General features: G+C 39.1%; 2 protein-coding genes across 4 annotated transcripts in view; one reads left to right on the forward strand and one right to left on the reverse strand.

Moving 5' to 3' along the window:
* Atl1 (atlastin GTPase 1) overlaps window positions 1-4,940 on the forward strand; it is a 54,256-nt gene extending 49,316 nt beyond the window's left edge. For 2 of the 3 annotated variants that reach the window (XM_090345074.1, XM_090345072.1), the window contains exons 12-14: window positions 136-567; window positions 2,104-2,118; window positions 4,483-4,940. In XM_090345074.1, the coding sequence (XP_090201200.1) occupies window positions 136-567; window positions 2,104-2,118; window positions 4,483-4,593 (558 nt within the window). In that variant the 3' untranslated portion in view covers window positions 4,594-4,940. The remainder of the gene's footprint in view (window positions 1-135; window positions 568-2,103; window positions 2,119-4,482) is intronic. The other variant, XM_090345073.1, reaches the window with a different exon arrangement.
* Window positions 4,941-7,469: 2,529 nt separating this feature from the next.
* Window positions 7,470-24,928, reverse strand: Sav1 (salvador family WW domain containing protein 1). The gene is made up of 5 exons (XM_090345075.1): window positions 24,544-24,928; window positions 21,797-22,231; window positions 12,580-12,850; window positions 10,483-10,626; window positions 7,470-8,768 (listed from the first exon to the last, which is right to left on the reverse strand). The coding sequence occupies exons 1-5, from the start codon at window positions 24,635-24,637 to the stop codon at window positions 8,567-8,569; spliced, it is 1,146 nt and encodes a 381-aa protein (XP_090201201.1). The 5' UTR covers window positions 24,638-24,928; the 3' UTR covers window positions 7,470-8,566.
* Window positions 24,929-24,939: the final 11 nt, after the last annotated feature.

Raw genomic sequence — 24,939 nt, forward strand, 5'->3', positions numbered from 1 at the left:
CACACACACACACACACACACACACACACACACACACACACACACACACACACACACACACACACACACACACACACACCCCAGTTGCTAAATTACTCTGCATGGCATAAAGAAATGCTTTTTTATCTGATACAGATTTGTGGTGGTGACAAACCATTTCTGGCCCCTACTGACCTGCAAACCAAGCACCTGCAGCTCAAAGAAGAATCTGTAAAGCTGTTCCGTGGGGTGAAGAAGATGGGTGGGGAAGAATTTAGCCGGCGTTACCTGCAGCAGTTGGAGAGTGAAATAGATGAACTTTACATCCAGTACATTAAGCACAATGATAGCAAAAACATCTTCCACGCAGCTCGCACCCCTGCCACACTGTTTGTTGTGATCTTTATCACGTATGTGGTCGCTGGTGTGACTGGCTTCATTGGTTTGGACATCATAGCTAGCCTGTGTAATATGATCATGGGACTGACACTCATCACCTTGTGTACCTGGGCATATATCCGGTACTCCGGAGAGTACCGAGAGCTGGGCGCTGTAATAGACCAGGTGGCTGCCGCTCTGTGGGACCAGGTAAGAATTTTTCATTTTCTTCAGTTTCAGCACACATTCGAATGTCATCTGTGTAATAAGCATTGTGTTAGTGTTGAGAATATATAGATGAACATGATTTAGCTCCCTGTCAAGACTTTACAATTATCAAGACAGCAAGATATAAACAATTAGCTATAATATAATATCAAGTCCTGTGTGATTGTTTTCTAGGTAATATTTCAATGTTGTGAAAAGCATGCATAGTGCTTTACATGCTTTATTCTAAGAATGTTAATGAGTTTTTGTTGTTGTTTGTTTGGTCAATTATGGGGCTTGAACTCTGGGCCTGGGCGCTGTCCTTGCATCCTTAGCTCAAGGCTACCCCCTACCCCTGGAGTCACAGCGCTACTTCTGGTTTCCTAGTGGTTCATTCGAGATGAGAGTCTCTCAGACTTTAGAGCCTGGGCTGTCATTGAACCTTGAACTCAGATCTCAGCCTGAGTAGCTAGGATTATAGGCATGAGCCCCTGTGCACAGCTAACATGAGCTTTTTTTTTATGTTGCTATTTATGACTACGTGCCAGAGCCACACCTGAACTATTACCATTAAATCATCACCTCAGTGTTAGTATACACCATGAAAGCATTTGAGCTAGACTTTTGCATGCGCCAGTGGCCACCTTCTTAACAAGCTGCTCATAGGTCACTTTTCAGTTAAGTCACATTCTAGGTAGTCAGGGCTACTATGGTACATTATTCAATGACTAATCAGAGATGGGAATGACAATTATAAATGCACCTAGAACAGTAATTAACTCACTATTCTACAAATGTTTTCAGTTATTTCAGGAATATTAAGGGAATTTAGTGAAATTAAAATTGAGATACTCCATAGAATTTTGGATTTTAGACCATTTGATCCATTAAGTAGCAAATAACAGTTGCTGTAATTCTTCCAGCATTAAAAACGTATTTGTGGGCTGGGAGTTTGGCCTAGTGGTAGAGTGCTTGCCTAGCATGCACGAAGACCCAGGTTCGATTCCTCGGTACCATATACGTAGCAAAAAGCCAGAAGTGGTGCTGTGGTTCAAGTGGTAGAGCTCTAGCCTTGAGAAAACCCAGGGACAGTTCTCAGGCCCTGAGCCCAAGCCCAGGACTGGCAAAAAAAAAAAGTATTTGTATGGGTTCTATTATAAAGTTATAGTAACATATTTAGCATATGCTTTTGAAGAATACATTTGAGATAAGTTAATTTGAGGATGGGCAGTAAAGTTTAACAATTCTCTGAGCCACTCAATGTCTGAAATACTCCTTTACTCATAAAAGACTAAAGACAGACTATTTGAGATTAATCTCCCTCCTAGAATATGATGCTGACCTATCAGCAATATAGAATTAGGTTCTTCAAAAAATTCTTATAAAGTACATCATCTAAGCTGGAAAATCTACAGGAGTATCTTTTCTTAAATGTTCACAAGTTAATATTATAAACAAAGATTCTTGAATATCATAATGTTATTATTAAAGCAAGATATATACTTTTCTTTTCTCCTTTTTAAATTGCCTCTGCTACAGGGAAGTACAAATGAGGTAAGTTAATTTTTTTTAATTAAGAACTATGTATTTGTAAACACTGGTATCTTATAAGTGACTAAGCAGTCTGATTAAGGATTACTTAATATAGATTAAAATTACTATTTCTTTTAGCATTTACATTCTTAATTGTGGGTTTTTTACATTCTAAACATTATAAAGGATTATCTGCAGACATAGAAAGACTTGAATAAAATTTTTTTTTCATGAAAATGTAGAAAATTTCAAAGTGACTAGGCTCTGATATGACACATTCTGTTCTACTTCAGAGAGGAGCCAGTAGTTATGAAGTTTGATTGCAAAGGCCAATTAAATACAGCTATAATGTTTAGAACTTTGGGTGACAGCTACCCATACCACTTTTACCAGGTTCCACACAGTATGACTTCTGACTTCCTTACATACCTCAGAACTGGCTTTGGAAAATTGGTCATTAGGTTCTGCACATACTTCTGTATGTACACAACTATCTATGTGCAGAAATAAGCTGTACCTGGGGCTGGAAGTTTGGCCTAGTGGTAGAGTACTCGCCTAGCATGCATCATAGACCCCAGTTCTATTCCTCTGTACCACATACATAGAAAAAGCCGGAAGTGGTGCTGCGGTGGCTCAAGTGGTAGAGCTCTAGCCTTGAGAAAGCCTAAGGACAATGCTCAGGCCCCAAGTTCAAATTCCAGGACTGGCAAAGAAAAAAAGAAAGAAGCTGCACTTCCAGGGGGGGGAGAAATAATTTTTTATCTTGTTAAATATTATCTCTACTCATGCAAGTCATTTTCTTTAGGGAACAAAGCTGGTCTTGAACAACTGCATAGACAGCACGTAATTTCTTTCCTCAGTAGCACATAAGGGAATGACATTCATTTATACATTTAACATTTACAAGTTAGTAATTTATTTTATGGAAGACACATAAAACAGATTCATTAAAGGGGCAGGGAGTTTGGACTAGTGGTAGAATGCCTGCCTAGCATGTACAAGCACCCGGGTTTGATTCCTCAGTACCACATACAGAGAAAAGCCAGACATGGTTATGTGGCTCAAGTGGTAGAACTCTGGCCTTGAAGAAAGCCCAAGGACAGTGCTGAGGCCCTGACAAAGAAAGAAAGAAAGAAAGAAAGAAAGAAAGAAAGAAAGAAAGAAATTCTTCTCTAGGTTCAGCAAACTGAGCCCTCTGGTTAGCTGCCTGATTTGGAAATAAAGATAAAAAAAACAAAACAGATTCATTAAAAAACGTAAATGAAGCTGGGTGTCGCAGTTTACACTTGTAATTCTAGCTAATGGTGAGGCAGAGATCATGATGGTAGCATTCTGAGGCAGATGTCTGGGGGCAAAAAGCTAAAGAAAGTTGGAGAAGTAACTCAACCGGTAGCACAAGAGCAGGCCTTGAGTTCAGTCCCTAGCACCAGCAAAAGTAAATAAGTAAATAAATGGACAAACAAGAGAAAAGTTTAACTTTGTAAATCAAACCCTATGAAAATATCTAATCTTTAAGAGAAGTGGAATTAAATTAGGGTCTGAACACATGAGAATAGCATGCTGCACTGCTAGGCATTCCTAGAACAGTACCACTTGTACTAACAGAAGAAAACCATAAAAATAGCCTCACAGACTCGTAAGTGAAAAAATGATTTTAGGGGGGAAGAAATTACTATTAATAGGCTATCAGATTTTACCCAGCTCTTAAAATATATTCAAAGACTTTTCACAGACTCCAGAACACCTGAATCATAACTAGTGTCCAGTATGCTAAAGTCAGGAGAGAATAAACCTTACACACGAGTTGGTAGAGAGGATATTTATGGTCACTTAAACAATAAGTAATGTGTAAAAATGTCTATGGTTCAAACACTTAAAGTGATTCAAAGAAGAGAGATAATTTTGCTAGGCTTTCTGAAGTTTTTCTGGAGAAGAAAATCAGAAGGAAGCAGTGGCACCAAGCCAAGAAGCGTGCACCGTGAGGGGTCCTGGTGGAGGTAGTAGAGCCCTTATGCTTAGCTGCACAACCGAGTGCATCAGGTAAGAAGGGAAAATAAAATTGGTCCAATTCATGAGAATCTATTGGCACACAGAAGTTACCAGTTCTAATAAGTCATCAAAACTGGTAATACAATGAGTTGTCCACACAGCCCTTAGGGGCTAGAAGTATACAGAATAAAAGGAGACATTCTGAGAATGAAACAGTTACTATGAAAATCATTCATCCATAAAAGTGGTATCATATACTGAAGAGTTGAAAATAATTATAAGTATATCTTGTATAAAGTAATGAAAATTCCAAATTCAGCATGCTCAATTTTATCTAGTACCACTTTTTACATCTATGTCTAATACACTGTTTTGTAACCAATTTTTATATTCCAGGCTTTATACAAGCTTTACAGTGCTGCTGCAACCCACAGACATCTGTATCATCAAGCTTTTCCCGCACCAAAGTCAGAACCCACTGAACAATCAGAAAAGAAGAAAACTTAATCCAAAAATTTAAAACTGCAGGTGCATGACCATTTGTCTGTTAAATATGCATATTATGTTTCCACTCCAACATTGAAAGTGCTTCCAGCACAAAGAGAAAAAAGGTACCAAACACCTCTGAAGACTGCAAAATGGTTTCACTCTGTTATTTCAGTGTTTAATAAGCAGATGTTTGTGTGCATGGTTTTATCTTTGTTAACATGTACAGTTTTCCTGACTTTTGTCTTTAAATATACTGTTATAAGTTAAGGTATTTGTATATTTATGATGACAATACATGTGATCTGCTTGAATTTACTAAATTCTACTACTGGGTTAAAATTAAACCATGCAGTGATGTAATTCCATGTTTGAATATGCTCACTTAATAGCTTTAGAAAAAAATTTTAATTATTTCACATAGCTATTTCTTAAAGCACAGCATTAACTCAGCAGGCTTGACTTCATATAATCTTACATCTAACACATGCTCTTATTTGTAAATACATTTAAGAGCATTTCTGTTTCTTTACCAAGAACTCTATATTGTTTCTTTTATATTATTGCTTATGATAGAATATAAACCTCTTGATAAAAATGCACAAAAAATCACTTTGTATATGTATTTGAGTTCCACTGCATTGTATATTTTTTCATTTCATACACAAGAAATGTATTCTCCATAGTTTATTCTTTTAACATGTGAACTATTAAAATTTACTCTGGTTCCTAACAGTAAAACAAATGCTTACTGAATTTGGAACTGTCTGGGAGGTACTAATACACAATAATGAAGGTTTTTCTCTTTTTTTTTTTTTTTTTTTTTTTGCCAGTCCTGGGCTTGAGCTCAGGGCCTGAGCACTGTCCTTGGACTTTATCAAGGCTAGAACTCTACCACTTGAGCCTCAGCACCACTTCCAGCTTTTATCTATGGGTGTGGTACAGAGGGATTGAACCCAGGTCTTGGTGCATGCTAGGCAAGCACTCTACCACTAGGCTAAACTCCTGGCCCCAGGTTTTTCTCTTTTAAAATTCTAGAAAAAAGCCAGAAGTGGTGGTGAGGCTCAAGTAGAGCTCTAGCCTTAAGAAAATCCAAGAACAGTGCTCAGGCGCTGAGCTCAAGCCCCAGGACTGGCAGAAAAATAAATAAATAAAAAATTCTAGATTCATTTTATTTGCTTTTGATACCATTACAATCAAGTTTCCATTTAAGAAACCTGCACTAATCTCATATTAGGTATATTCCAAGTTGTCTTGTTTTAAAGATTTTTTTTTTTTTTTTTTTTGCCAGTCCTGGGCTTGAGCTCAGGGCCTGAGCACTGTCCTTGGACTTTCTCAAGGCTAGAGCTCTACCACTTGAGCCTCAGCACCACTTCCAGCTTTTTTCTATGTATGTGGTACCGAGGAATCGAACCTGGGTCTTCATGCATGCTAGGCAAGCACTTTAACCACTAGGCCAAACTCCCGGCCCCTGTTTTAAAGATTTTTTACTTGCATGTGTTAGTTGTACAAAGTTTCACTGTGCTATTTCCATACATACCTATAATTTCAACAGGTTTCACTGTTCCGTTTTTGTATTTGGAGCATTTTCATCATTACCGTTCTTCACTGGCTTTCCCACACACTAGTATCTATCTGCTCCCAACAGAGTAAGGAGACTGGAATATCATCAGTAGAAAAGTTCTACTTAATGATGTATTGGAGAGCCCAAAAAGAATAAAAGATGGATTAACAGATTAATTCACAAAAATGATCCCCCCCCACTTCCAGTTTTAAACCAATGATTCTGTAATGCCTCTGCCTGCCCCCCCACTCTCCTTCCCCCTTTCCTCCCTTTCCCCCTCCCAGCCCCCCTTTCTCTTTAGTGGCTGGTACTGCATTTGAATTCAGGACCTTGTGCTTGTTAAACAAACACTCTGCAATGTTAGTGTTAGCCAAACTTCCAGCAGTCTTTGATTTTAGATTATTTTCTTAAGGTATGTTCTTGATGGGTCTTGGGAGCATAGCCTAGTGGTAGAGTGCTCACCTAGCATCCACAAAGCCCTAGGTTCAATTTCCTAGTACCACATACTCAGAAAAAGCCAGAAGTGGTGGTGTAACTCAAGTGGCCAAATACTAGCCTTGAGCAAAAGTGTCCAAGGACAGTACCAGGCCCTGAGTTCAAGCCCCAGGACTAGCAAAAAAAAAAAAAAAAAAATAGGGTCTTGAGTTTTTTTTATGCTAGGCTATTATAAGCCTCAATCTTTTTACCATACCTGGGACCACAGGTTCCTCACTACGCATGGTTTATTAATTGATACAGGGGTCTCAAAGGTTTGGCCAGGCTGGCTTCAAGCCAAATCCTATCTTTGCCTCCTGCTAGGATTATAGGTGTGAACTACTTCTGGCTTCTTAATATATTTCCAGTGACTAAAATCTCTAGTGAAGTTTTATTGAGCAGAAGTCTTTGGGGAAGTTTAGGTGTGTGGTAATAAAAACAGAAAAGTAGAACTTGAAGACATGGCTCAAGTGATGGAGCACCAGCTGTGAGTAATAAAGTAAGAGGACTGGGTTCAGGCTCTAGTGGGTCTGTGCCTGCACGTGCATATACAGACACAAACATACACACACTGAGTAATGCTTCTTTTTTGGGAGGCCCCAAATAGACATTCTAAACTGTCTCAGGAAATGACTAATAGCAAATAACTGAGAAGAGTATGTATAAATTGCTGAGAAATAGCAGCTTATATCTTACAAATATTTGCCACAAGCTCAGTAAATTACCATTTCCCACGGATAAAATTCCATTATCACACACTCATTTTTTAATACCTTTGTACTGCTTCCTTGGCCTATGGGCCTTTTGAAAAGAAAACCATAGTAATATGTCTAAAACATAGACTCAAACATCACACATATAGTTTCCACAAAAATATATTTAATAAACTCATTATATAAAATCAAACACTTAACATTTTATCAATAATCAAAGCTCATATCTAACTGGGAGTGCTTTGAATTTTGGAAGACTATATCTAAACTTAGAAATATGTTTACATATTTACAACAGATGTAAGATAAATGAGCTATGAAATTCATAGTATTCTAGAGACTTACAAGCTAGAAGTATCGTAAAATTTGTAATCAAATGTTCTGTGCTAATCATAAGCAATGCTTTTGCAAGAATAAACCAACTGGGGGAAAAAAAGGAAGAGAATAAACCAACTGGGGGAAAATAGGAAGTACATGGTCTTAAAACTTTTGTGACATTCTCTAAGATAGAAAAGCAATATAAAATTGATTTAATGATCAAGATTTTTATTGAATCTCTGTCATTTTTGACATCTTAACCCAGTCTGTCAGAGGGCAGTGTGCTGTGCGCTGTTATTAGGAACCCCAAGGAGAGTCAGGTGAAATGTAATCAGGGCTCTGGCAATAAGGAAGACTTGTTAGGGAACGCCTTACTGTTCTGCACACAGGCTGAAGACCTGATGTTTAAACTCACTTCTGAAAGATTTTCTCAACATGTGTCCAAGAGTTCCTAATATTTGAGGAATGGGAAGAGATAAATACCACCCACATATACCATTTAGAAATCCATCACAATAGAAGGTCTAAATCCTATTTTGTATTTGAATTACACCATGGTAATTACACTTGAAAGCATGAAAAACACTTTTTGAAATTGCATAGATTCTTCTTCCTTTTTTAGAAACTTATTGCTGCTATGAGTGATCATTTCCTATTGAACATCTGATGATGACCTTTTCTTGCTGCATTTTTTAACCAAAAAATTCAAAGCAGTTCCCTAATATATAGCATTTGAAAGTTCTTAAAATGTTAAGCCCATTTGTTGTTTAATAAAACCTCTAATAACAAAATAACATGTAAAATTTGAATTTTATCATTACCAAAAAGTAAGCTGCCTTTATTAACCAGAGTTCTTGTTTGCAGCTTTTTTATTTGAAAATATTTTAACGCCCCTAGAAACTTAAAATTGCTTTAAAAAGTTCACTTAAAAATTCTTGCCATGTTGCTGAGCATACCACTGCTGTCTCTGCTTGCGGTTTTCCAACTCGGTGAGAAGAGCCTGTCTGTAGGCTTCATACATTTTAACAATCTGTTCTAGTTCTTTCATGAAGAGCAACTTTAGTAGTCCCTGGTATTTATCCAAGTCAGCCAGCTGGAAGAGTTCCCACTTCAGAATGTGGTCATATCTATTTGAAAATATAATGTTCACAACACATATATCAACATGTATTTTGTAGCAATAAACTATTTTAATAAATATTAACTTTTTTAAAGTCACTAAGCTTTAAAGATATTTCTTAACTGTCAGATATGGCAGCTCAAGCCTGTAATCTCAGTGAGGAAGAAATTGGAGGTCCAGGTTTGAGACTAGTCCGAAACAAAATCTTGTTAGACTCCATCTTAAGCAATGGCTGGTACTGTATGTAGCACATACTTGTCAGCCAAGCAACACAGGAAGCATAAGTATGAGGGATCACAGTTCAGTCTAGCCTGAGCATAAAATTTTGAGACTCTTCCTGGAAAATAGCCAATGCATAAAGGGGCTCAAGTAGTAGAATGCCTGCCTACTAACAAGGAAGAGGCTCTGAGTTCAATATGTATTACTGCTCACGACAAAAAAAAAAAAAAAGATACTAATTAACTTGGTATTTGATACACTTTTTCTCCCTTTGTTTTTCTTTCTTATTTCAAACTGATGTTCTATTATATTGCTCTGACTAGATTTGAGCTCCTGAGCTCAAATGATGCTTCTATGTTATTCAACTTCCTGAGTAGCCAATGCTATGCGTTTGTACTATCATCATGCCCAGACCTAAACACACTGTATTTAGGGAAGGGAGACAACTGTTATCATTCAAGTTCAAGTGTACCTGTTTCTCCTAAGTATTAGTTACTTCAATGTGCTAGAAAATAAATGCCAATTTCTAACTACAGGAGCTTCTATAATTTCTGAAAAACGTATTCAGTGCTATTCATAGGTGCATAAAAAGCTGTCAGAAACTGAAGAATAGAACATACTATGCCTATATGTCACAAGGCATGAAAAAGGACAAAGTCATGTGTATATTAGGGCTAACCTATTTGAATTATACTCACCATAGCAAACAAGGAACTAAACTAAAAAGGAGAAGCAGTGAAGAGAAAACATATTTGTAGGCTAAGTATTCCTGAAAAACCCCTAGCATTGAAAGTCCCAGGAGAACAAGAAGAGAGAATGTAACTTTCTCAAAAATGAGAGAATGTGAGTGTATGTGTGCATGTGCATGTTCATTCATAGCAACCCTGGGATTTGAACTCAGGGCCTGGGCCTGGACTCGGTCCCTGAGCTCCTTTTGTATAAGGCTAGCTAACCACAGTGCCACTTCTGGCTTCTTTGGTAATTTAGTGGAGATAAAAGTCTTCCTGAGCCGGGTGCCAGTGGCTCATGCTGCCTGTAATCCTAGCTACTCAGGGGGCTGAGATCTGAGAACTATGGTTCAAAGCCAACTTGAGCACTAAAGGCCATGAGACTTTTATCTCCAATTAACCTCTAGAAAACAGAAAAGGGGCTTGGCTCAAGGGTAGGGTGGTATCCTTGAGCTGAAGGACAGTGCTCAGGCCGAGTTCAAGCCCCCATGACCCACAAAAAAAAAAAAAAAAAAGAACAAAGCCATTCTAATGAGTTATTTTTCAAATCTTATAAGCTCTGATATCCTTTCTTCAAATAAAATGTTATTTAGAAGTCCAATATTACAAGGAAAAGTTAGTTCAGTTCCATATGCCAAGGTTGGCTTCCTGGGTAACTTCTATAGAGTTGCTGAGAGAAAATTGTGAAAATGTTCTTTGTATGCCATAAAAGTTTCCAATGATCATGGAAGGTTAAATTTAGATTAAGCAGCTCTGTGATATACATTCACTTACTTTACAGGGGCTCGAGCATAAACCTGAAGCCAGTCAGGAATTTCTGCAGTATGGTAAGGATTTGCAGGGACCAGGAGGGACTGGTTTCTTTCAGTTTGCTGTGGCTGGTATGTGACAGGAGGTGGTTGATCATACCGTGGTACACTGAGAGAGAGAATTGACACACATTAAGAAAAAAATCCATCCTAGGATTGGCAGAAAAAGAAAATGAAAAAGAAAAAAACCGTATTAGCAAATTAGGAAGAATAACATTTGAACATGTTTAAATATACTTCTTGACCAACTAATCATGTTCAACCCCCACAAAAAAAGCTTGCAGTGATAAAGGCTTGGGTTTCCTAAAAATACTGAATGAAAGTAAGTAGAGCTAGGTGCCTTTAATTTTAGCTATTTGGAAAGTAGATATCAGGAAGGTTATGGCATGAGGCCTGCTTGGGAAAAAAGTTTGCAAGATGCCCCATATTAGCCTGTCATTCTAGCTAGGCAAAAGGTATAAATAAATAGGATTGTGGTCCAATAATGACCTCGAAGAAAGCAAAACCTTTTTTGAAAAATAACAGCAAAAAAAAAAAAAATGGGCTGGGGACATGGCTAATGTGCTAGACAGCCTGCCTAGAGAACAGAAGCTCTAGGTTCAAATCCCAGAACCCTCTGCACCCTCAAGTGTCTACAATACAGAAGTAAAACTACCTAGTGTCTCTTGAAAACTGGTATGTTGTTGTAACAGATATAAACCTAAATGATTACAAATTTGAAAGGTATGTCTATTAGCTAGACAATCTTTTTCAAGCTGAAACTAAGTTGTAACCTTTCACAGAAACTTAAATCTTAGAAGAACGAATCTGCAGTAGGCAGTAATTAGTTGTAAGTTTAGACTGGAGAGATTGATCATTTTTCTTCCCCAAAAAAGTTTTCTTTCTCTAATTATTCACTATAACAAAAATTTTCACTGACAGTTGAAACAAAGCAATATCAACACTTTCCCATTTTTAATCTGACAGTTCAGTTCTTAAGCTCAACTATGAGTCACATGAAATAATTGCCACTGTTACTAAATTAACAGTTAAATTTACATGTACTTTGAGAACCAGCATATATTTTACAATTAACTACATTCTCAATCACTTTAAATGCTCAATACCCATTTATGACAACTTGTTTTAGTACTAACACAAACCAGATTTACTGGTAAGCCCAATATTAATCAACAGAGCCCAAAGAATCATTGCCTATTTGTTAACTCGATAATTTTTTTTTTTTTTGCCAGTCCTGGGGCTTCAACTCAGGGCCTGGGCACTGTTCTTAGGCATTCTCAAGGATAGCGCTCTACCACAGCATCACATCCAATTTTGTCTGTGTATGTGGTTCCAAGGAATTGAACCCAGGGCTTCATGTGTGCTAGGCAAGCACTCTATCACTAGGTGATGCTCCCAGCCCACAATTTTTTGTGCAAGTTCCAATTTTCACTTTCTTATCTGGGACATTAAGCAAAAGAACATGAAATCATGTTTGAAATAGAATAAACACACCTAGATATTTAATTTTTTAAATATTTTGACTTTGCAGAAATTAGGCATAAATTCTTTTTTTTTTTTTTTTGGCCAGTCCTGGGGCTTGAACTCAGGGCCTGAGTGCCGTCCTTGGGCTTTCTCAAGGCTAGAGCTCTTCCATTTGAGCCACAGCACCACTTCCAGCTTTTTTTTTTTTTTTCCAATGTGGTACCGAGGAGTCGAACCAGGGTCTTCGTGCATGCTAGGCAAGCACTCTACCACTAGGCCAAACTCCCAGCATAAATATGAAAAGGCAAATATTTCACTTATTTCAATTTCTGGGTATCTTTAACAAAAGCATTCTGTGGAATACAGAATCTGATCATGAGGACAGTGATCTTGTATGTCAGGTTGTAGTGAAAGAAATACTTTTCAAGCTTTTAAATTATTAAGGTCATTCATTACTAAAACTAAATCCACACAAAAGTGTTATAAATTTTGAGAAATAAGGATTCACTCAAGATTACAATACTTTTCTCTTTGAAGAAAAATATTAGTCCAAAATGTAACCCAAGATAATCTCAAAACAAAAGTTGAAATATTCTACCTAGGAGCACAGGGATGTCTGTATTGAGCCTTTTTATTCGTGTGGTCTACATAATAGGTTCCAAACTCTGATGACTCAACTCTTTCCCATCCAGGAGGGAGTCCTTCTCGTTCAAGAGGATGGCTCCAATGAGTTGTATTTGTGTTGTGATCAATATAATATTTTCTCCCTCTCATTGTCCAGTCCACAGACCAGCCAGGAGGAAGGGGTAAATCTTCAGACCCATGGTTAGTTAAATTCCCTAAAGATGTAGCAGCAACTCTTCCAATACCTGATGAGGAAAAAAGGGAAAGAGAACAATTATTCAGTTGTCCCTTCTAAAAACTGTTAGGTTATTATAAAAGTCCCATAAAACCAATTGTAATTATTTTCATTTAATTATAAAAAGGTAAGATCTAGACTTTGAAATTAGTGTTGGTTTTGGTTTAAAGTTTCCATCACCAGGCCACACAATTAGTAGTAAAGCTACTTAATTATGTATACTGTTAAAAACAAAACTGTGAAAGGAAACTTTCACCTCATTCAAGATTTAAAATTTGATATTTCGTCTTAAAAAAGCAAAAATGAATTTGTAAAACCATTCCCAGTTTATAATCTCTTTAAAAGTATTTGACTTTGCCCTAGATTATCAAGGAAGGCTTATCAATATAGCAGGCTATAAGCTCAACATACAAAAATTATAAATAGCTACATACTATCACTCAACTGGAAATAAGTCAATGACATAATAAGTTACCGAACTAGAGTTCTTTTAAAAAGAAAAAAAATTGACTCCACAATTTCATGTAAAGCTACCTTAATCAAGGTAGTATGATGTTACCAAAAGAATTAGACAAATAGACCAATGGAACAAAAAACCAGGACAAATATACAATACACACACACACACACACACACACACACACACACACACACACACACACACACACACACACACAAGTAAACTGATTTTTGACAAAGGTTGAAAAAAGAATCTGGAATATGACCTACTGACTGAGTGCTTGCCTAGCATGCACAAAGCCCTAGGTTCATTTCTCGGTACCACATACACAGAAAAAGCAGGAAATGGGTCTATGGCTCAAGCGTTAGAGCTCTAGCCTTGAGAAAGTTCGAGGACAGTGCCCAGGCCCTGAGTTCAAGTGCCAGGACTGGCAAAAACAAAACAGAATTTGGTGAAAGGCAGTTTTTCAACAAATACTGGATACAGATTAAATTCTTGACTGCATTCTCACCCTTTCATCTCTTCATAATAGATTTTATTTTAATTATTTTTTTTGGTCAGTCGTGGGGCTTGAACTCTGGGCCTGGGCATTGTCCCTGAGCTCTTTAGCTCAAGGCTACCACCCTACCCCTTGAGTCACAGCACCATTTCTAGTTTTCTAATGGTCAATTGAAGATAAGAGTCTCACGTTCTTTTGTGCCTGAGCTGGCTTTGAACCGTGATCCTCAGATCTCAGCTTTCTTAGCAGCTAGGATTACAGGCATGAGCCACACCCAGCAATGATAGCTTTTTTAATGAGCAAAATATTTTAATAAGGACTCACTAAAGAAGATACATCATATTAGCTCACAGGAAAATGAAAATTAAAATATGAGATACCATACACCTTTGAGAATAGACAACAAAACCTGACAATTGAAGTTCTGAGATGGAGCAGCTGAGAACTCTCACACATGGCAATAGGGATACAGAAATCCTGTTCCTAGAAATGAAAACTCATCTTCAAAATCCCTGTATATGGCTATTTGTAGTGATTATCTAATTGCCAAAAGGTAGAAACAACACAAAAGGCCTTCAACAGAACATATAAATAAGCTATAGTACAACTACACAGTGAAATTGTTATATGGATGAATTTCAAAGGTTATTTATAAAAGATGATAGTCTCAAAATGGATTTTGTTTTTGGTCAGGAGTAGGGATTAGACTCAGGGCCTGGCCACTATCCTGAGCTTTTCTGCTCAAAGCTAGTAAAGCTCTATCACTTAAAGCTCCCCTTCCAGTTTTCTGGTGGTTAATTGGAAGTGAGAGTCTCACAGATTTTCCTACCTGGGCTATTTTCAAATCAAAATCCTCAGATCTCAGCCTCCTGAATAGCTAGGAGTACAGGCATGAACCACAAGCACCTGGCTGAGATACCTATTTAATTATACGATTACATTTATATGAAACTGTTGGGAAAGCAAAACTCAAGACAACCCCTGGCTAAGAGAAACCAAGGGTGGGTTAGAGGCTAGCGTAGGGGACATTTTTGGCATCAACGAAAATATTCAAACTGCCAGCTGCTTGTGGTTCCTGCGCCTGCCTATAATCCTTGCTACCAGAAGCTGTAGATCTAAGGATTATGATTCAAAGCTAGTCCAGGCAGGAAAGTCTCAGATTCATATTTATCATCATTATTATTATTATTATTATTATTATTTTGCCAGTGTGGGCTTGAGCTCAGGGCCTGAGCACTGTCCTGGGACTTTCTCAAGGTTAGAGCTCTACCACTTGAGCCTCAGCACCATTTCTGGTTTTTTCTATGTATGTAATACGGAGGAATCGAACCCAGGTCTTTGTGCATGCTAGGCAAGCACTCTACCACTAGGCCAAACTCTCGGCCCCTCAGATTCATATTTATAATTAACCACAAAAAGGCTGGAAATCAGCTGGGCACAGTGGCTCAAGCCTTTATGTAATCCTAGCTACTCAGGAGGCTGAAATCTGAGGACCGTGGGTCAAAGTCAGCCCGGGCACTAAAGTCCGTGAGACTCATCTCCAATTAACCACCAGAAAACCCAAAGACTCAGGCCCTGAGTTCAAGAGACCCAGAACTAGTGGAAAAAAAAAAAACCCTCACAAAATAGAAGCCTATGAATCTTACATTTAAATTACCAACAGTATAAACTCATCCTAGAATGGTTCTCATTTTAGCAGTAAAGCAAAATCCACCTGTTCTTTACAGTAAGTAACTCCCTTCCAAAGAACAGAGTGTGGAAAGAGGAAAATAGTAACGTTATATAGTAGATAAACCTGGCAAAGTAGTGAGACCTGGCAAAGTTTAAGTGATGAAAGTTAACATCACCAGTAGTGTCATATGGGCATCATGTACCTCTTTACCTACGACAGATATTACATAAAGTAAAACATTTGCATACTAATTACATGGCTTCTCAAAGATAAAGATTACATGGTTTCTGCCAAGCATTCACTAGATATGAACCCAGTCTAGTCATGAAAAAAAGTCAGACAAAACCCAAATCAAGGGAAACTCTACAAATATCTAGCATGCTCCCCCATAATCATCACCATCATGAAAAAATGATTTAAAAAAAAAAACAGAAAAGGACATAGCTAGTAAATTAATTAGGAAGCCTACAGAGTGGGAGAAGATCTTCACCAACCAAACAACGGACAAAGGCCTCATATCTAAAATATATCAACAGCTCAAAAAATTAAATCACTCCAAAACTAATCTCCAAAGTAACAACAATCCCATTAAAAAATGGGCCAAAGACTTAAAGAGAATCTTCTCTGAAGAAGAAACAAAAATGGCCTATAGACACATGAAGAAATGCTCAACATCTCTGGTCATAAAAGAAATGCAAATCAAAACAACTCTAAGATTCCACCACACTCCAGTTAGAATGGCCAGGATCAGGAAAACTAATAACAACAGATGCTGGAGGGGATGTGGCCAGGAGGGATCACTACTACACTGTTGGTGGGAGTGCAAACTCATTCAACCACTATGGAAAGCAGTATGGCAGTGCCTCAAAAGGCTAAACATAGAGCTCCCCTATGACCCAGCAATTCCACTACTTGGCATTTACCCAACCATCCAGAAACAAGGGCATACTAAATCCAATAGCACAACAATGTTCATTGCAGCATTATTCACCATAGCAAAGATATGGAACCAACCTAGATGTCCCTCAGTTGATGAGTGGATCAACAAGTTGTAGTATTTGTACACAATGGAATTCTATGCTGCTGTCAGAAAAAATGACATCGCCCCATTTGTTAGGAAATGGAAAGTCTTAGAAAAAATCATATTAAGTGAAGTAAGCCAGACTCAAAGGAACTTAGGCTCAAGGGTTTTCCTCATTTGTCATAATCAGTAGAAACCTTGGGCTCTCCTAGCAGAGATTTACAATAGAGCAAAACCTTGATACATAAGGCCATACAGTATGAAGATAATTGAAAAGACCTCCAGGATATTGAAACAAAAGCCATATGAATGAATGATTGTTGTCCTTAATGTACTATGTTATCTCTCATCTCTTTTGCTGTCCCTTGGTTATCTCATATTGTTACAGTATCTCACTTTGTTATCTGATATATTGGATTTATTTGTATTTGGTTATTTGAAATTGGATAGGGAAGCGGGGAAAACCCAGACGGGGGGAGGGGAGGTGGAGGGGAGGGTAATGGGGACCAAGACATGTGAAAGGGTATCAATATATGTGAATTAATGCACCTTCTATCTGGCAAATATCATGTAACCCTTTTATTAATTACAATAAAAAATATAAAAACAAAACAGAAAAAAAAAACCCTGTGAAATTAGCTTAAATCAAGAAGACTACGGGGATATGATAAATAAAATGTGGTATTTTGGGCTGGATCCTAAAACAGAAAGTGAATATTAACAAAATGATTAAGTTCAAACAGAACCTCAAGTTAAGGAAAAATCAAAACCTCAAGTTCATAAAGATAGCTCACAACAAAGATTTATTACTAAAGAGGACTGACTGGTGGCACCAACTCATAATCCTAGGTATTTAGAAGACTGAAATTCACAGGATCAAAATTCAAAACCAGCCTGGGCAAAAATATCCGTGAGACAAATCTCCAAAAAACAATGAGCAAAAAGTAGGGCTTGCATCATGCACAAGCAATAACTCAAAATGGATCAAAGACCTCTATATCAGACCTAAAACCTTGAAACTGCTACATGATAGAGTAGGAGAGACACTGGAACTCATAGGCACAGGCAAAAACTTTCTGAACAGGGCCGGGAGGTTAGCCTAGTGATAGAGTGCTTGCCTAGCATGAACAAAGACCAGGGTTTGATTTCTCAATACCACCATATAGAAAAAAAGCTGGAAGTGGTACTGAGGCTCAAGTGGTAGAGCTTAGGCCTTGAGAAAGTCTAAGGACAGAGCTCAAGGCCAGGATTGGCAAAAAAAAAAAAAACAAAGACAGGTTTTTGTTTGGTTAATAAAAGATTTCTAAATCTCTCCATGAAACTTACAGATATAGTTTAAAAAGTAGTTTTTTTCTTTCAAAAATAAAACATTAAATATTTGGCAAACAACTTCCTGAACAGAGTCCCAGGGTCACAACAGATTGGAGACTCAACAGTGGGACTATTTGAAAATAAAAAGTTTCTGCACAGATAAAAAAGCATAGCTACTAAAGTAGAAAGACAGCCAACCAACTGGGAAAGGATATTTACCAATAATATATCAGACAAATGCTTAATATCCGGTATCTACAGGGAACTCAAGAACTGAATTCCCCCCCCAAACCCAACAAAATGGACAAGGGAACTAAAGAGAGACTTATCCAAAGAAGAGGTTAAAATGGCAGAAAAACAGATGAGAAAATGCTCATTATCCGTGGTCATAAAGGAAATGTAAATAAAAATAACCCTTACCCCAATTAGAATGGCCAATATTCTGAACTCAGACAATAACAAATGCTGGTGGGGTTGAGGAGAAAGAGGAACTCTATTGCACTGCTGGTGGGAATGTAAACTAGTACAGCCACTCTGGAAGGCAGTTCAGAGGTTTCTTAAAAAACTGAAAATAGGGGCCGGGAGTTTGGCCTAGTGGTTAAAATGCTTGCCTAGCATGCATGAAGACCCGGGTTCGATTCCTCGGTACCACATATATAGAAAAAAGCTGGAAGTGGTGCTGAGGCTCAAGTGGTAGAGCTCTGACCTTGAGAAAGTCCAAGGACAGTGCTCAGGCCCTGAGCTCAAGCCCAGGACTGGCAAAAAAAAAAAAAAAAACTGAAAATAGACCTTCCCTATGATCCAGCCATATCACTCAGGGTAGATCCATCCATCTACCCTGAGCATCATAACCCAGGATATGATAAGGACACCTGCTCTGCCATGTTCATCTCCACACTATTTACAATACCCAAGCGATGGAAACAACCCAGATGCCCTACTGCAGATGAATGGATACAAAAAAGGTGTGTGTGTATATATATATATACATACACATACACACACACACACACACACACACACACGTATACACAATGGAATTCTACATACTCAACAGACTAGATAAAATAATGGCATTCATGGGGAAGTGGATGAAACTAGAGCGAATCATGTTGAGTGAGGTAAGTCAAGACCAAAGGAACAAATAGCACATGGCATCCTTAATATGTGGACACTAGATCCAAATAGTACAAGGGCAATGACTCAATATTTGGGTACCCAAGGTTATAGACATGGTCTTGGAGCTATAAACCTAACTACATAAACATAAAAAGCTATGATGGAGGGGCCGGGAGTTTGGCCTAGTGGTAGAATGCTTGCCTAGCATGCATGAAGACCCGGGTTCGATTCCTCGGTACCACATACATAGAAAATAGAAAAAAAGCCAGAAATGGTGCTGAGGCTCAAGTGGTAGAGCTCTCTAACCTTGAGAAAGTCCAAGGACAGTGCTCAGGCCCTGAGCTCAGACCCGTGACTGGCAAAAAAAGAAAAACAAAACAAAACAAAACACCTATGATGGGCTATATACTCTATAGACATAATCTATGTCCATAGACATGGATTAACATGTATCAATGACAAAGACTCAGCTTAATTTTAATTATATTGTAAAATCTATGTGCCAGTGATTGTATATAGAAATTCCCTTCTTGAATACTTGTTTGTTAAACATGACATTTGAAATATGATGTAAAAATCAATGTTAATAGAATCTAATATATATATATACATATATATATATATATATACACACACTCAATACCTGGTTTCTGCCAAGCATTCACTAGATATGAACCCAGTCTAGTCATGAAAAAAAGTCAGACAAAACCCAAATCAAGGGGCATACGACAGAATTCAGGTAACCCAATTTTCAACATCTAATGAAATCAGCATCAATGATCACTGCCAAAATTAACAACAAATGGATGATGAGCCTCGAACTCTAATGAAGTAACAGATACTAATCATCAGAATCTTTGTCATAATCAGGATGTTGACAAAGAGAACTAATTGAATCAAGCTGTTTTTTCCTCTTCCTCTGCAAAATACAGATAAAGAGCTGTGATTCCCCAAAGACAATCAACTTTTCTTCAATAGATAATTATTTTGTGCATTTACTACAATAAACAGAAATCCAGTATTTTTGTAGAACCAAGATAATTTTCATTTTTATTTTTACAATTTAATAATCTTCAAATATTATTACTTAAAATTTCATAGAACTAAATTATTCAGGTATAAAACAAAGGAATTAAATCTGCCTTTACTATTCCAACCAGACTTCTGCCAACAGCCGGAATCCTTCCTTTAAGTGCTTGACTGGCATGCTGGCCAAAAATCTTAAAGGTTAAATTTCACAGTTAAATGAAGAACCCCCAGAAGAAGGCAGGGATTAGACCAATGAAGAGGAATGTGGGGAGAATGGAAGTCATAATATTCATGGCATCATATGAAACTAGAAAAATTGAGGGAAGGGCTTGTATTGAGCAGGATAGGGGACAAATGTGAAAGTGATATTGATGAAAATGCACTATACTTACAAGTATTGATTTGCTGAATGATAACCCCTTTGTAGAACTACTCAGTTAATTACAATAATAACAGTAATAAAAAGCAGACTCAGGCTGGGAGTTTGGCCCAGTGCAGAGTCCTTGCCTAGCATACATGAAGACCCAGGCTCAACTCCTTGGTATCGCATACATAGAAAAGGCCAGAAATGGTGCTGTGGCTCATGTGGTAGAGTTCTAGCCTTGAGCAGAACTCACCAAGTGCCAGTAATCCTAGCTACTCAGGAGGCTGAGATCTAAGTATCACAATTTGAAGCCAGCCTGGACAGAAAAGTTCCCCTGAGACTCTTTATCTCCAATTAACCACTCCAAACCCAGAAATGGTACTGTGGCTCATGTGGTAGAGTTCTAGCCTTGAACAGGGCTCAGGTGCAGCACCCAGGCCCTGAATGTAAGCCCCATGATGGAAAGAAAAAAAAAAAAGCAGATTCTTCAGGGTCTAAAATCCTTTAAAATATTATATGAAATTTGATTTGGGGCTTCTCTTCCAACAGTAAAATGAATTTTATACTTTGAGACAAGGTATTTCCTGAAAGTCTAATAACTAATTGGCAGGAATTACATTTGTCATTAGGTCATTACAAAATAAAATTTCCATATTGTTTATGCTCATTAGCAACAACTTAATATTTGTGAAAACACATTTGTCGATAACTTACTACTACGCTCCTAAAAGCATACATTAACCCATTAATACATTTATCCATTACAAGAAAAGAACCAAAAAGAAATATTCAATACGTAAGTATCCACTTGATATCACCAGTCTGACTGAAAAGTTACATTTAGAGAAATGAAGAGTACTAAGTAATGTGGTTTTCCATAGCACACCTTGCTTACCTAATTCTTCCTGTACTTTCTTTTCCAAGTTGAAGTCCAATTCAATGAAAGAACCTTCCCATTCTAACAAACTTAAATCTAAATTCTAATTAGACATTAATTCTTCAAGCATTTAAGGCTCATAATGTTAACAGTCTAGATGTCAGTAAGGTAGGTGCCAACTTTATGTTGAACATTTTTTTTTTTTTTTGCCAGTCCTGGGGCTTGAACTCAGGGCCTGGGCACTGTTCTTGAGCTTTCTCAAGACTAGTGTTTTACCACTTGAGCCACAGTGCCACCTCTGGCTTTTTCTGTATATGTGGTACTGAGGAATCAAACCCAGGCCTTTGTGCAAGATAGGCAAGCACTCTACCATTTGGCTAAACTCCTGGCCCAGGTGCCAACTGTATATAACATGAGTCAATAGATGGAAGAATTCTCTCATTTCATAATAACTATTTACAAAAAAGGCTTACACAAGACCAGTAAAACAGAAAATAGAAAAAAAAAATTCTCTAATATTTGTTGGTTTCCCAGGAAAAAGCATCATCTTAATTGAAATGTCAATAAATCTAAACTAATATATTAATTTATAATGTCCAGTTACCTGAAGCATGCCTCTGTGGCACTCTTTGGAAAAGATCATGATTATATTCATAATATCTGTAGTCTTCATGTGCACGATCACCAAGTGGCCGCCTTCTCTGACCATCAAAAAAACTATCTGAATAATAATAGCGAGAACTGGAGTCTCCATTTTCAACAGCAAAATTAACTTCCGTTAAAAATGACTGAGAGGAGCCATACTCCCGAGGGACATCTGCTAGACTCCTGGCAAGGTACGAAGGTGCAGATAATCTGTTGCTTTCTCTTCTCATTATTTCATGAGGTGTTCTTTGAATTGGAGTTCTTAAGAAACTCTGATTTCTTGATACTACTCCATCTCCAGAAGCTGAAAAGGCATTAGAGTTTGAGTCTGGAAGACAGATATCAGTTCGTCTTGGAATTGTTGGACCATGTCGAATGAATGAAGGCATGAGATCTGTAATAAAACAATAAAATCATCATTTCAATAAATACTACATACATTTCTCGAAAGTTGCTCATTTTTGTCTGCCACATCAAAATACATATTGGACTGAAGAAAATTTTAAATTTTCATTTAAGAGCATACTTGAGTATTTTGAGTAAGATAATTTTCCCAAATAAATTTCCAGTCCAGCTGGGTGTGGTGGCTCACACCTGTAATCCTAGCTACTCAGGAGGCTAAGATCTGAGGATCCAGATTCAAAGTCACCTGGGGCACTAAAAAGTCCCTGAGACTATTAACTCCAAAGAAATGGCAGTGTGGCTCAAGGTCTAGGGAAGTAGCCTTAAGCTGAAGAGCTCAGGGACAATGCCCAGGCCCAGAGTTCAAGTCCCAACACCGACAAAAAAAAAAAAAAGATTGTAAAATTAGTAATTTTCTTTTTATTCTTGGAATTAATTACTAGCATTAATACAGTAATCAAACTGGAAAGCCAAATATTTAGTTATGAAAATTTTAAATTAAGAGATCTCATTTCAAAGAGGCATATGAATACTGAGAGTTAAAAAAAAAAAAGCAAATCTGTAACATGACTTCCCTAAAAACAATTACTTGTTGCCAATGGCTTATGTCTGTATTATTAGCTACCCTGAAAGCTAAGATCTGAGGATCACTGTTCAAAGCCATTTCAAAGAATCCATGAGATTATCTCATCTCTAGTTAAACACCAAAAAGCTGGAAGTGGAGCTGTGGATCAAGTGGTAGAATGCAAGCCTCGAGAGAAAGAGCCAAGGGTCAATGCCCATGAGCACACACACATGCATACAATTGTAATTCAAAAGAGGATAATAGCTTCCTGGATATAGCAGTACTGAACACAGGGACAACAGATTATAGACATTCTTGATTATGAAGCTCATTATTAATTTGCCTAAGTAAATAATGCTATAGGCATTCATACTAATAAGCTTCAGCAGCTAACACTAAAAAATAGTATTGAAATAAATATAGCTCAACACCTAATGGCATAAACAAACTACTGTATCAGTTAATTTGTTTAACAATGTGATATATTTCAGGATTTCAATTATAGAATTTATCAACCGTGATTTCAACTAACTTTATTTGCAGCAGAGAGCCAACTACCACTTAATAACACCTAAAATCAAGACCATGCAGGGTAGAAAGAAAACAAGCTGTTAAAAACAAGTTTAGCCTAGCGGTAGAGTGCTTGCCTAGCATGCATGAAGACCTGGGTTCGATTCCTTGGTACCACAAACACAGAAAAAGCCAAAAGTGGAGGAAAAGTCAGCAGGTGGTAGAGCTTTAGCCTTGAGAAAGCCCAAGGGCAGTGCTCAGGCCCGGAGTTCAAGCCCGGGAGTGGCAAAAACAAAGTTTCAAAGTTATTGATGGCCCGGTCTGATGCACTTCCTTGAGAACACTAAAACTGCCACAATCAACCTGGAAGTCTGACGCTTTGGTTATAATGGACTTCTACGCTCCCCACCCCTTTCTGTATGATCTCGGGGGAAAAAGGCAGCCTTCCCGATGACAGAATGAGGTAACGCTTATGTCACAAGGCTACTATTTGCTTCCAAAAAGGAAACTTACACAAAGAGCCCAGCTCGCAGAACGAGGACCAAAAAATGAAGCTCTTCTTTCCCCCTCACATACCCTGAACACTTACGACATGACAACTTCAAGAAATCCGGGAAGGGAAGAGAGGAGGCAGGGGGAGGACGAAAAGTAAACGCCTCGTCGGGAGGCCCAGGAAGGGGGGCACACTTCCCGGCAACGTCCCGAAGCTGGCGAGGGCGGCAGCGGCTGGACGCGGAGATTGCTCCGCCCTCTCGGAATCTCCCCCGGGGAACCCCACGAGCCAGGCAGGTTGTGTGCCCGCCAAGTGTGGGGTCGGCGAGCGGCTCGACCGCGGCTTGCCGCGCTCTCGGGGGGGCGTCCACGGCCTGACCGGAGTTCTGCGTGGGGTGCCGCTTCTTGCAATGTCGGCAAAGGGAGCGCCTCGGAGGACCCCGCCCGGCACCCCGGCCTCGGACGTCCCGCTCCCCCAGCACCGGTGTGTGTGCTTGCGTGTGCGTGCAAGGCGTTCACACTTTGGGGGGGGCTGTTACTTTTAGGGGTGAAGCGGAAGGGTGCTACCCTCGTTTCCGACTCCTTATCGACGGGCACGGAACAAACGCCACTTGAGAGGCACAGCAAGAGAAAAAGCCCGGGGAGGGAGGCCCCCGCCCCGCCCCGCGTGGAGGGGTCCCCGCCGCGCCCCCACACCCCCGTCCGCCGCCAGGGCCCCCGGCGAGCGCGACACTCACTCCGCAGCAGCGGCGACGTCTCCTTCTTCACGTACTTGCCCTGCACCTCGGCCGGCTTGGATGCCTCGGTTTTGGTCTTCTTGCGGGACAGCATCCTTCCCGACGAGGCCCAAGGCCGCGCCGAGGGGGCCTCCTCAGGGCTCCGCACCGGGCTCCGCGCCGGGCACCGACCGCCGCCGCCGCCACCTTCCGCCGCCGCCGCCTTCGCTCCCGAGCCGCCGCCGCCGCCGCCGCCGCCGCCTCTCCGCAGCTCGGGGTCGCCCGCAGAGACTGCCGCATGTTCAAGGCGCTAAGCGCGCCGGACGCTGCTCACTCGCAGGTCTGTTCCGTCCCGAAAGTCGACCCGCTCCGCGACGCTGCCCTGGGACGCGGTGAGACGAGGCCGAGCACGCCAGG

The sequence above is a fragment of the Megascapheus bottae genome, chromosome 14, assembly GCF_031878675.1.
Source record: "Megascapheus bottae isolate mThoBot1 chromosome 14, mThoBot2.hap1, whole genome shotgun sequence".
Classification (NCBI taxonomy): Eukaryota; Metazoa; Chordata; class Mammalia; order Rodentia; family Geomyidae; genus Megascapheus; species Megascapheus bottae.

Excerpts from the sequence above, each read along its gene's own strand:
- Sav1 (XM_090345075.1), bottom strand. The coding sequence starts at position 24,637 with ATGCTGTCCCGCAAGAAGACCAAAACCGAGGCATCCAAGCCGGCCGAG. Across the intron at positions 12,851-21,796 it reads GCCACAGAGGCATGCTTCAG|GTATTGGAAGAGTTGCTGCT; the intron begins GTAACTGGACAT and ends TTTCCTCATCAG. Across the intron at positions 8,769-10,482 it reads TATGCTCGAGCCCCTGTAAA|ATATGACCACATTCTGAAGT; the intron begins GTAAGTGAATGT and ends ATTTTCAAATAG.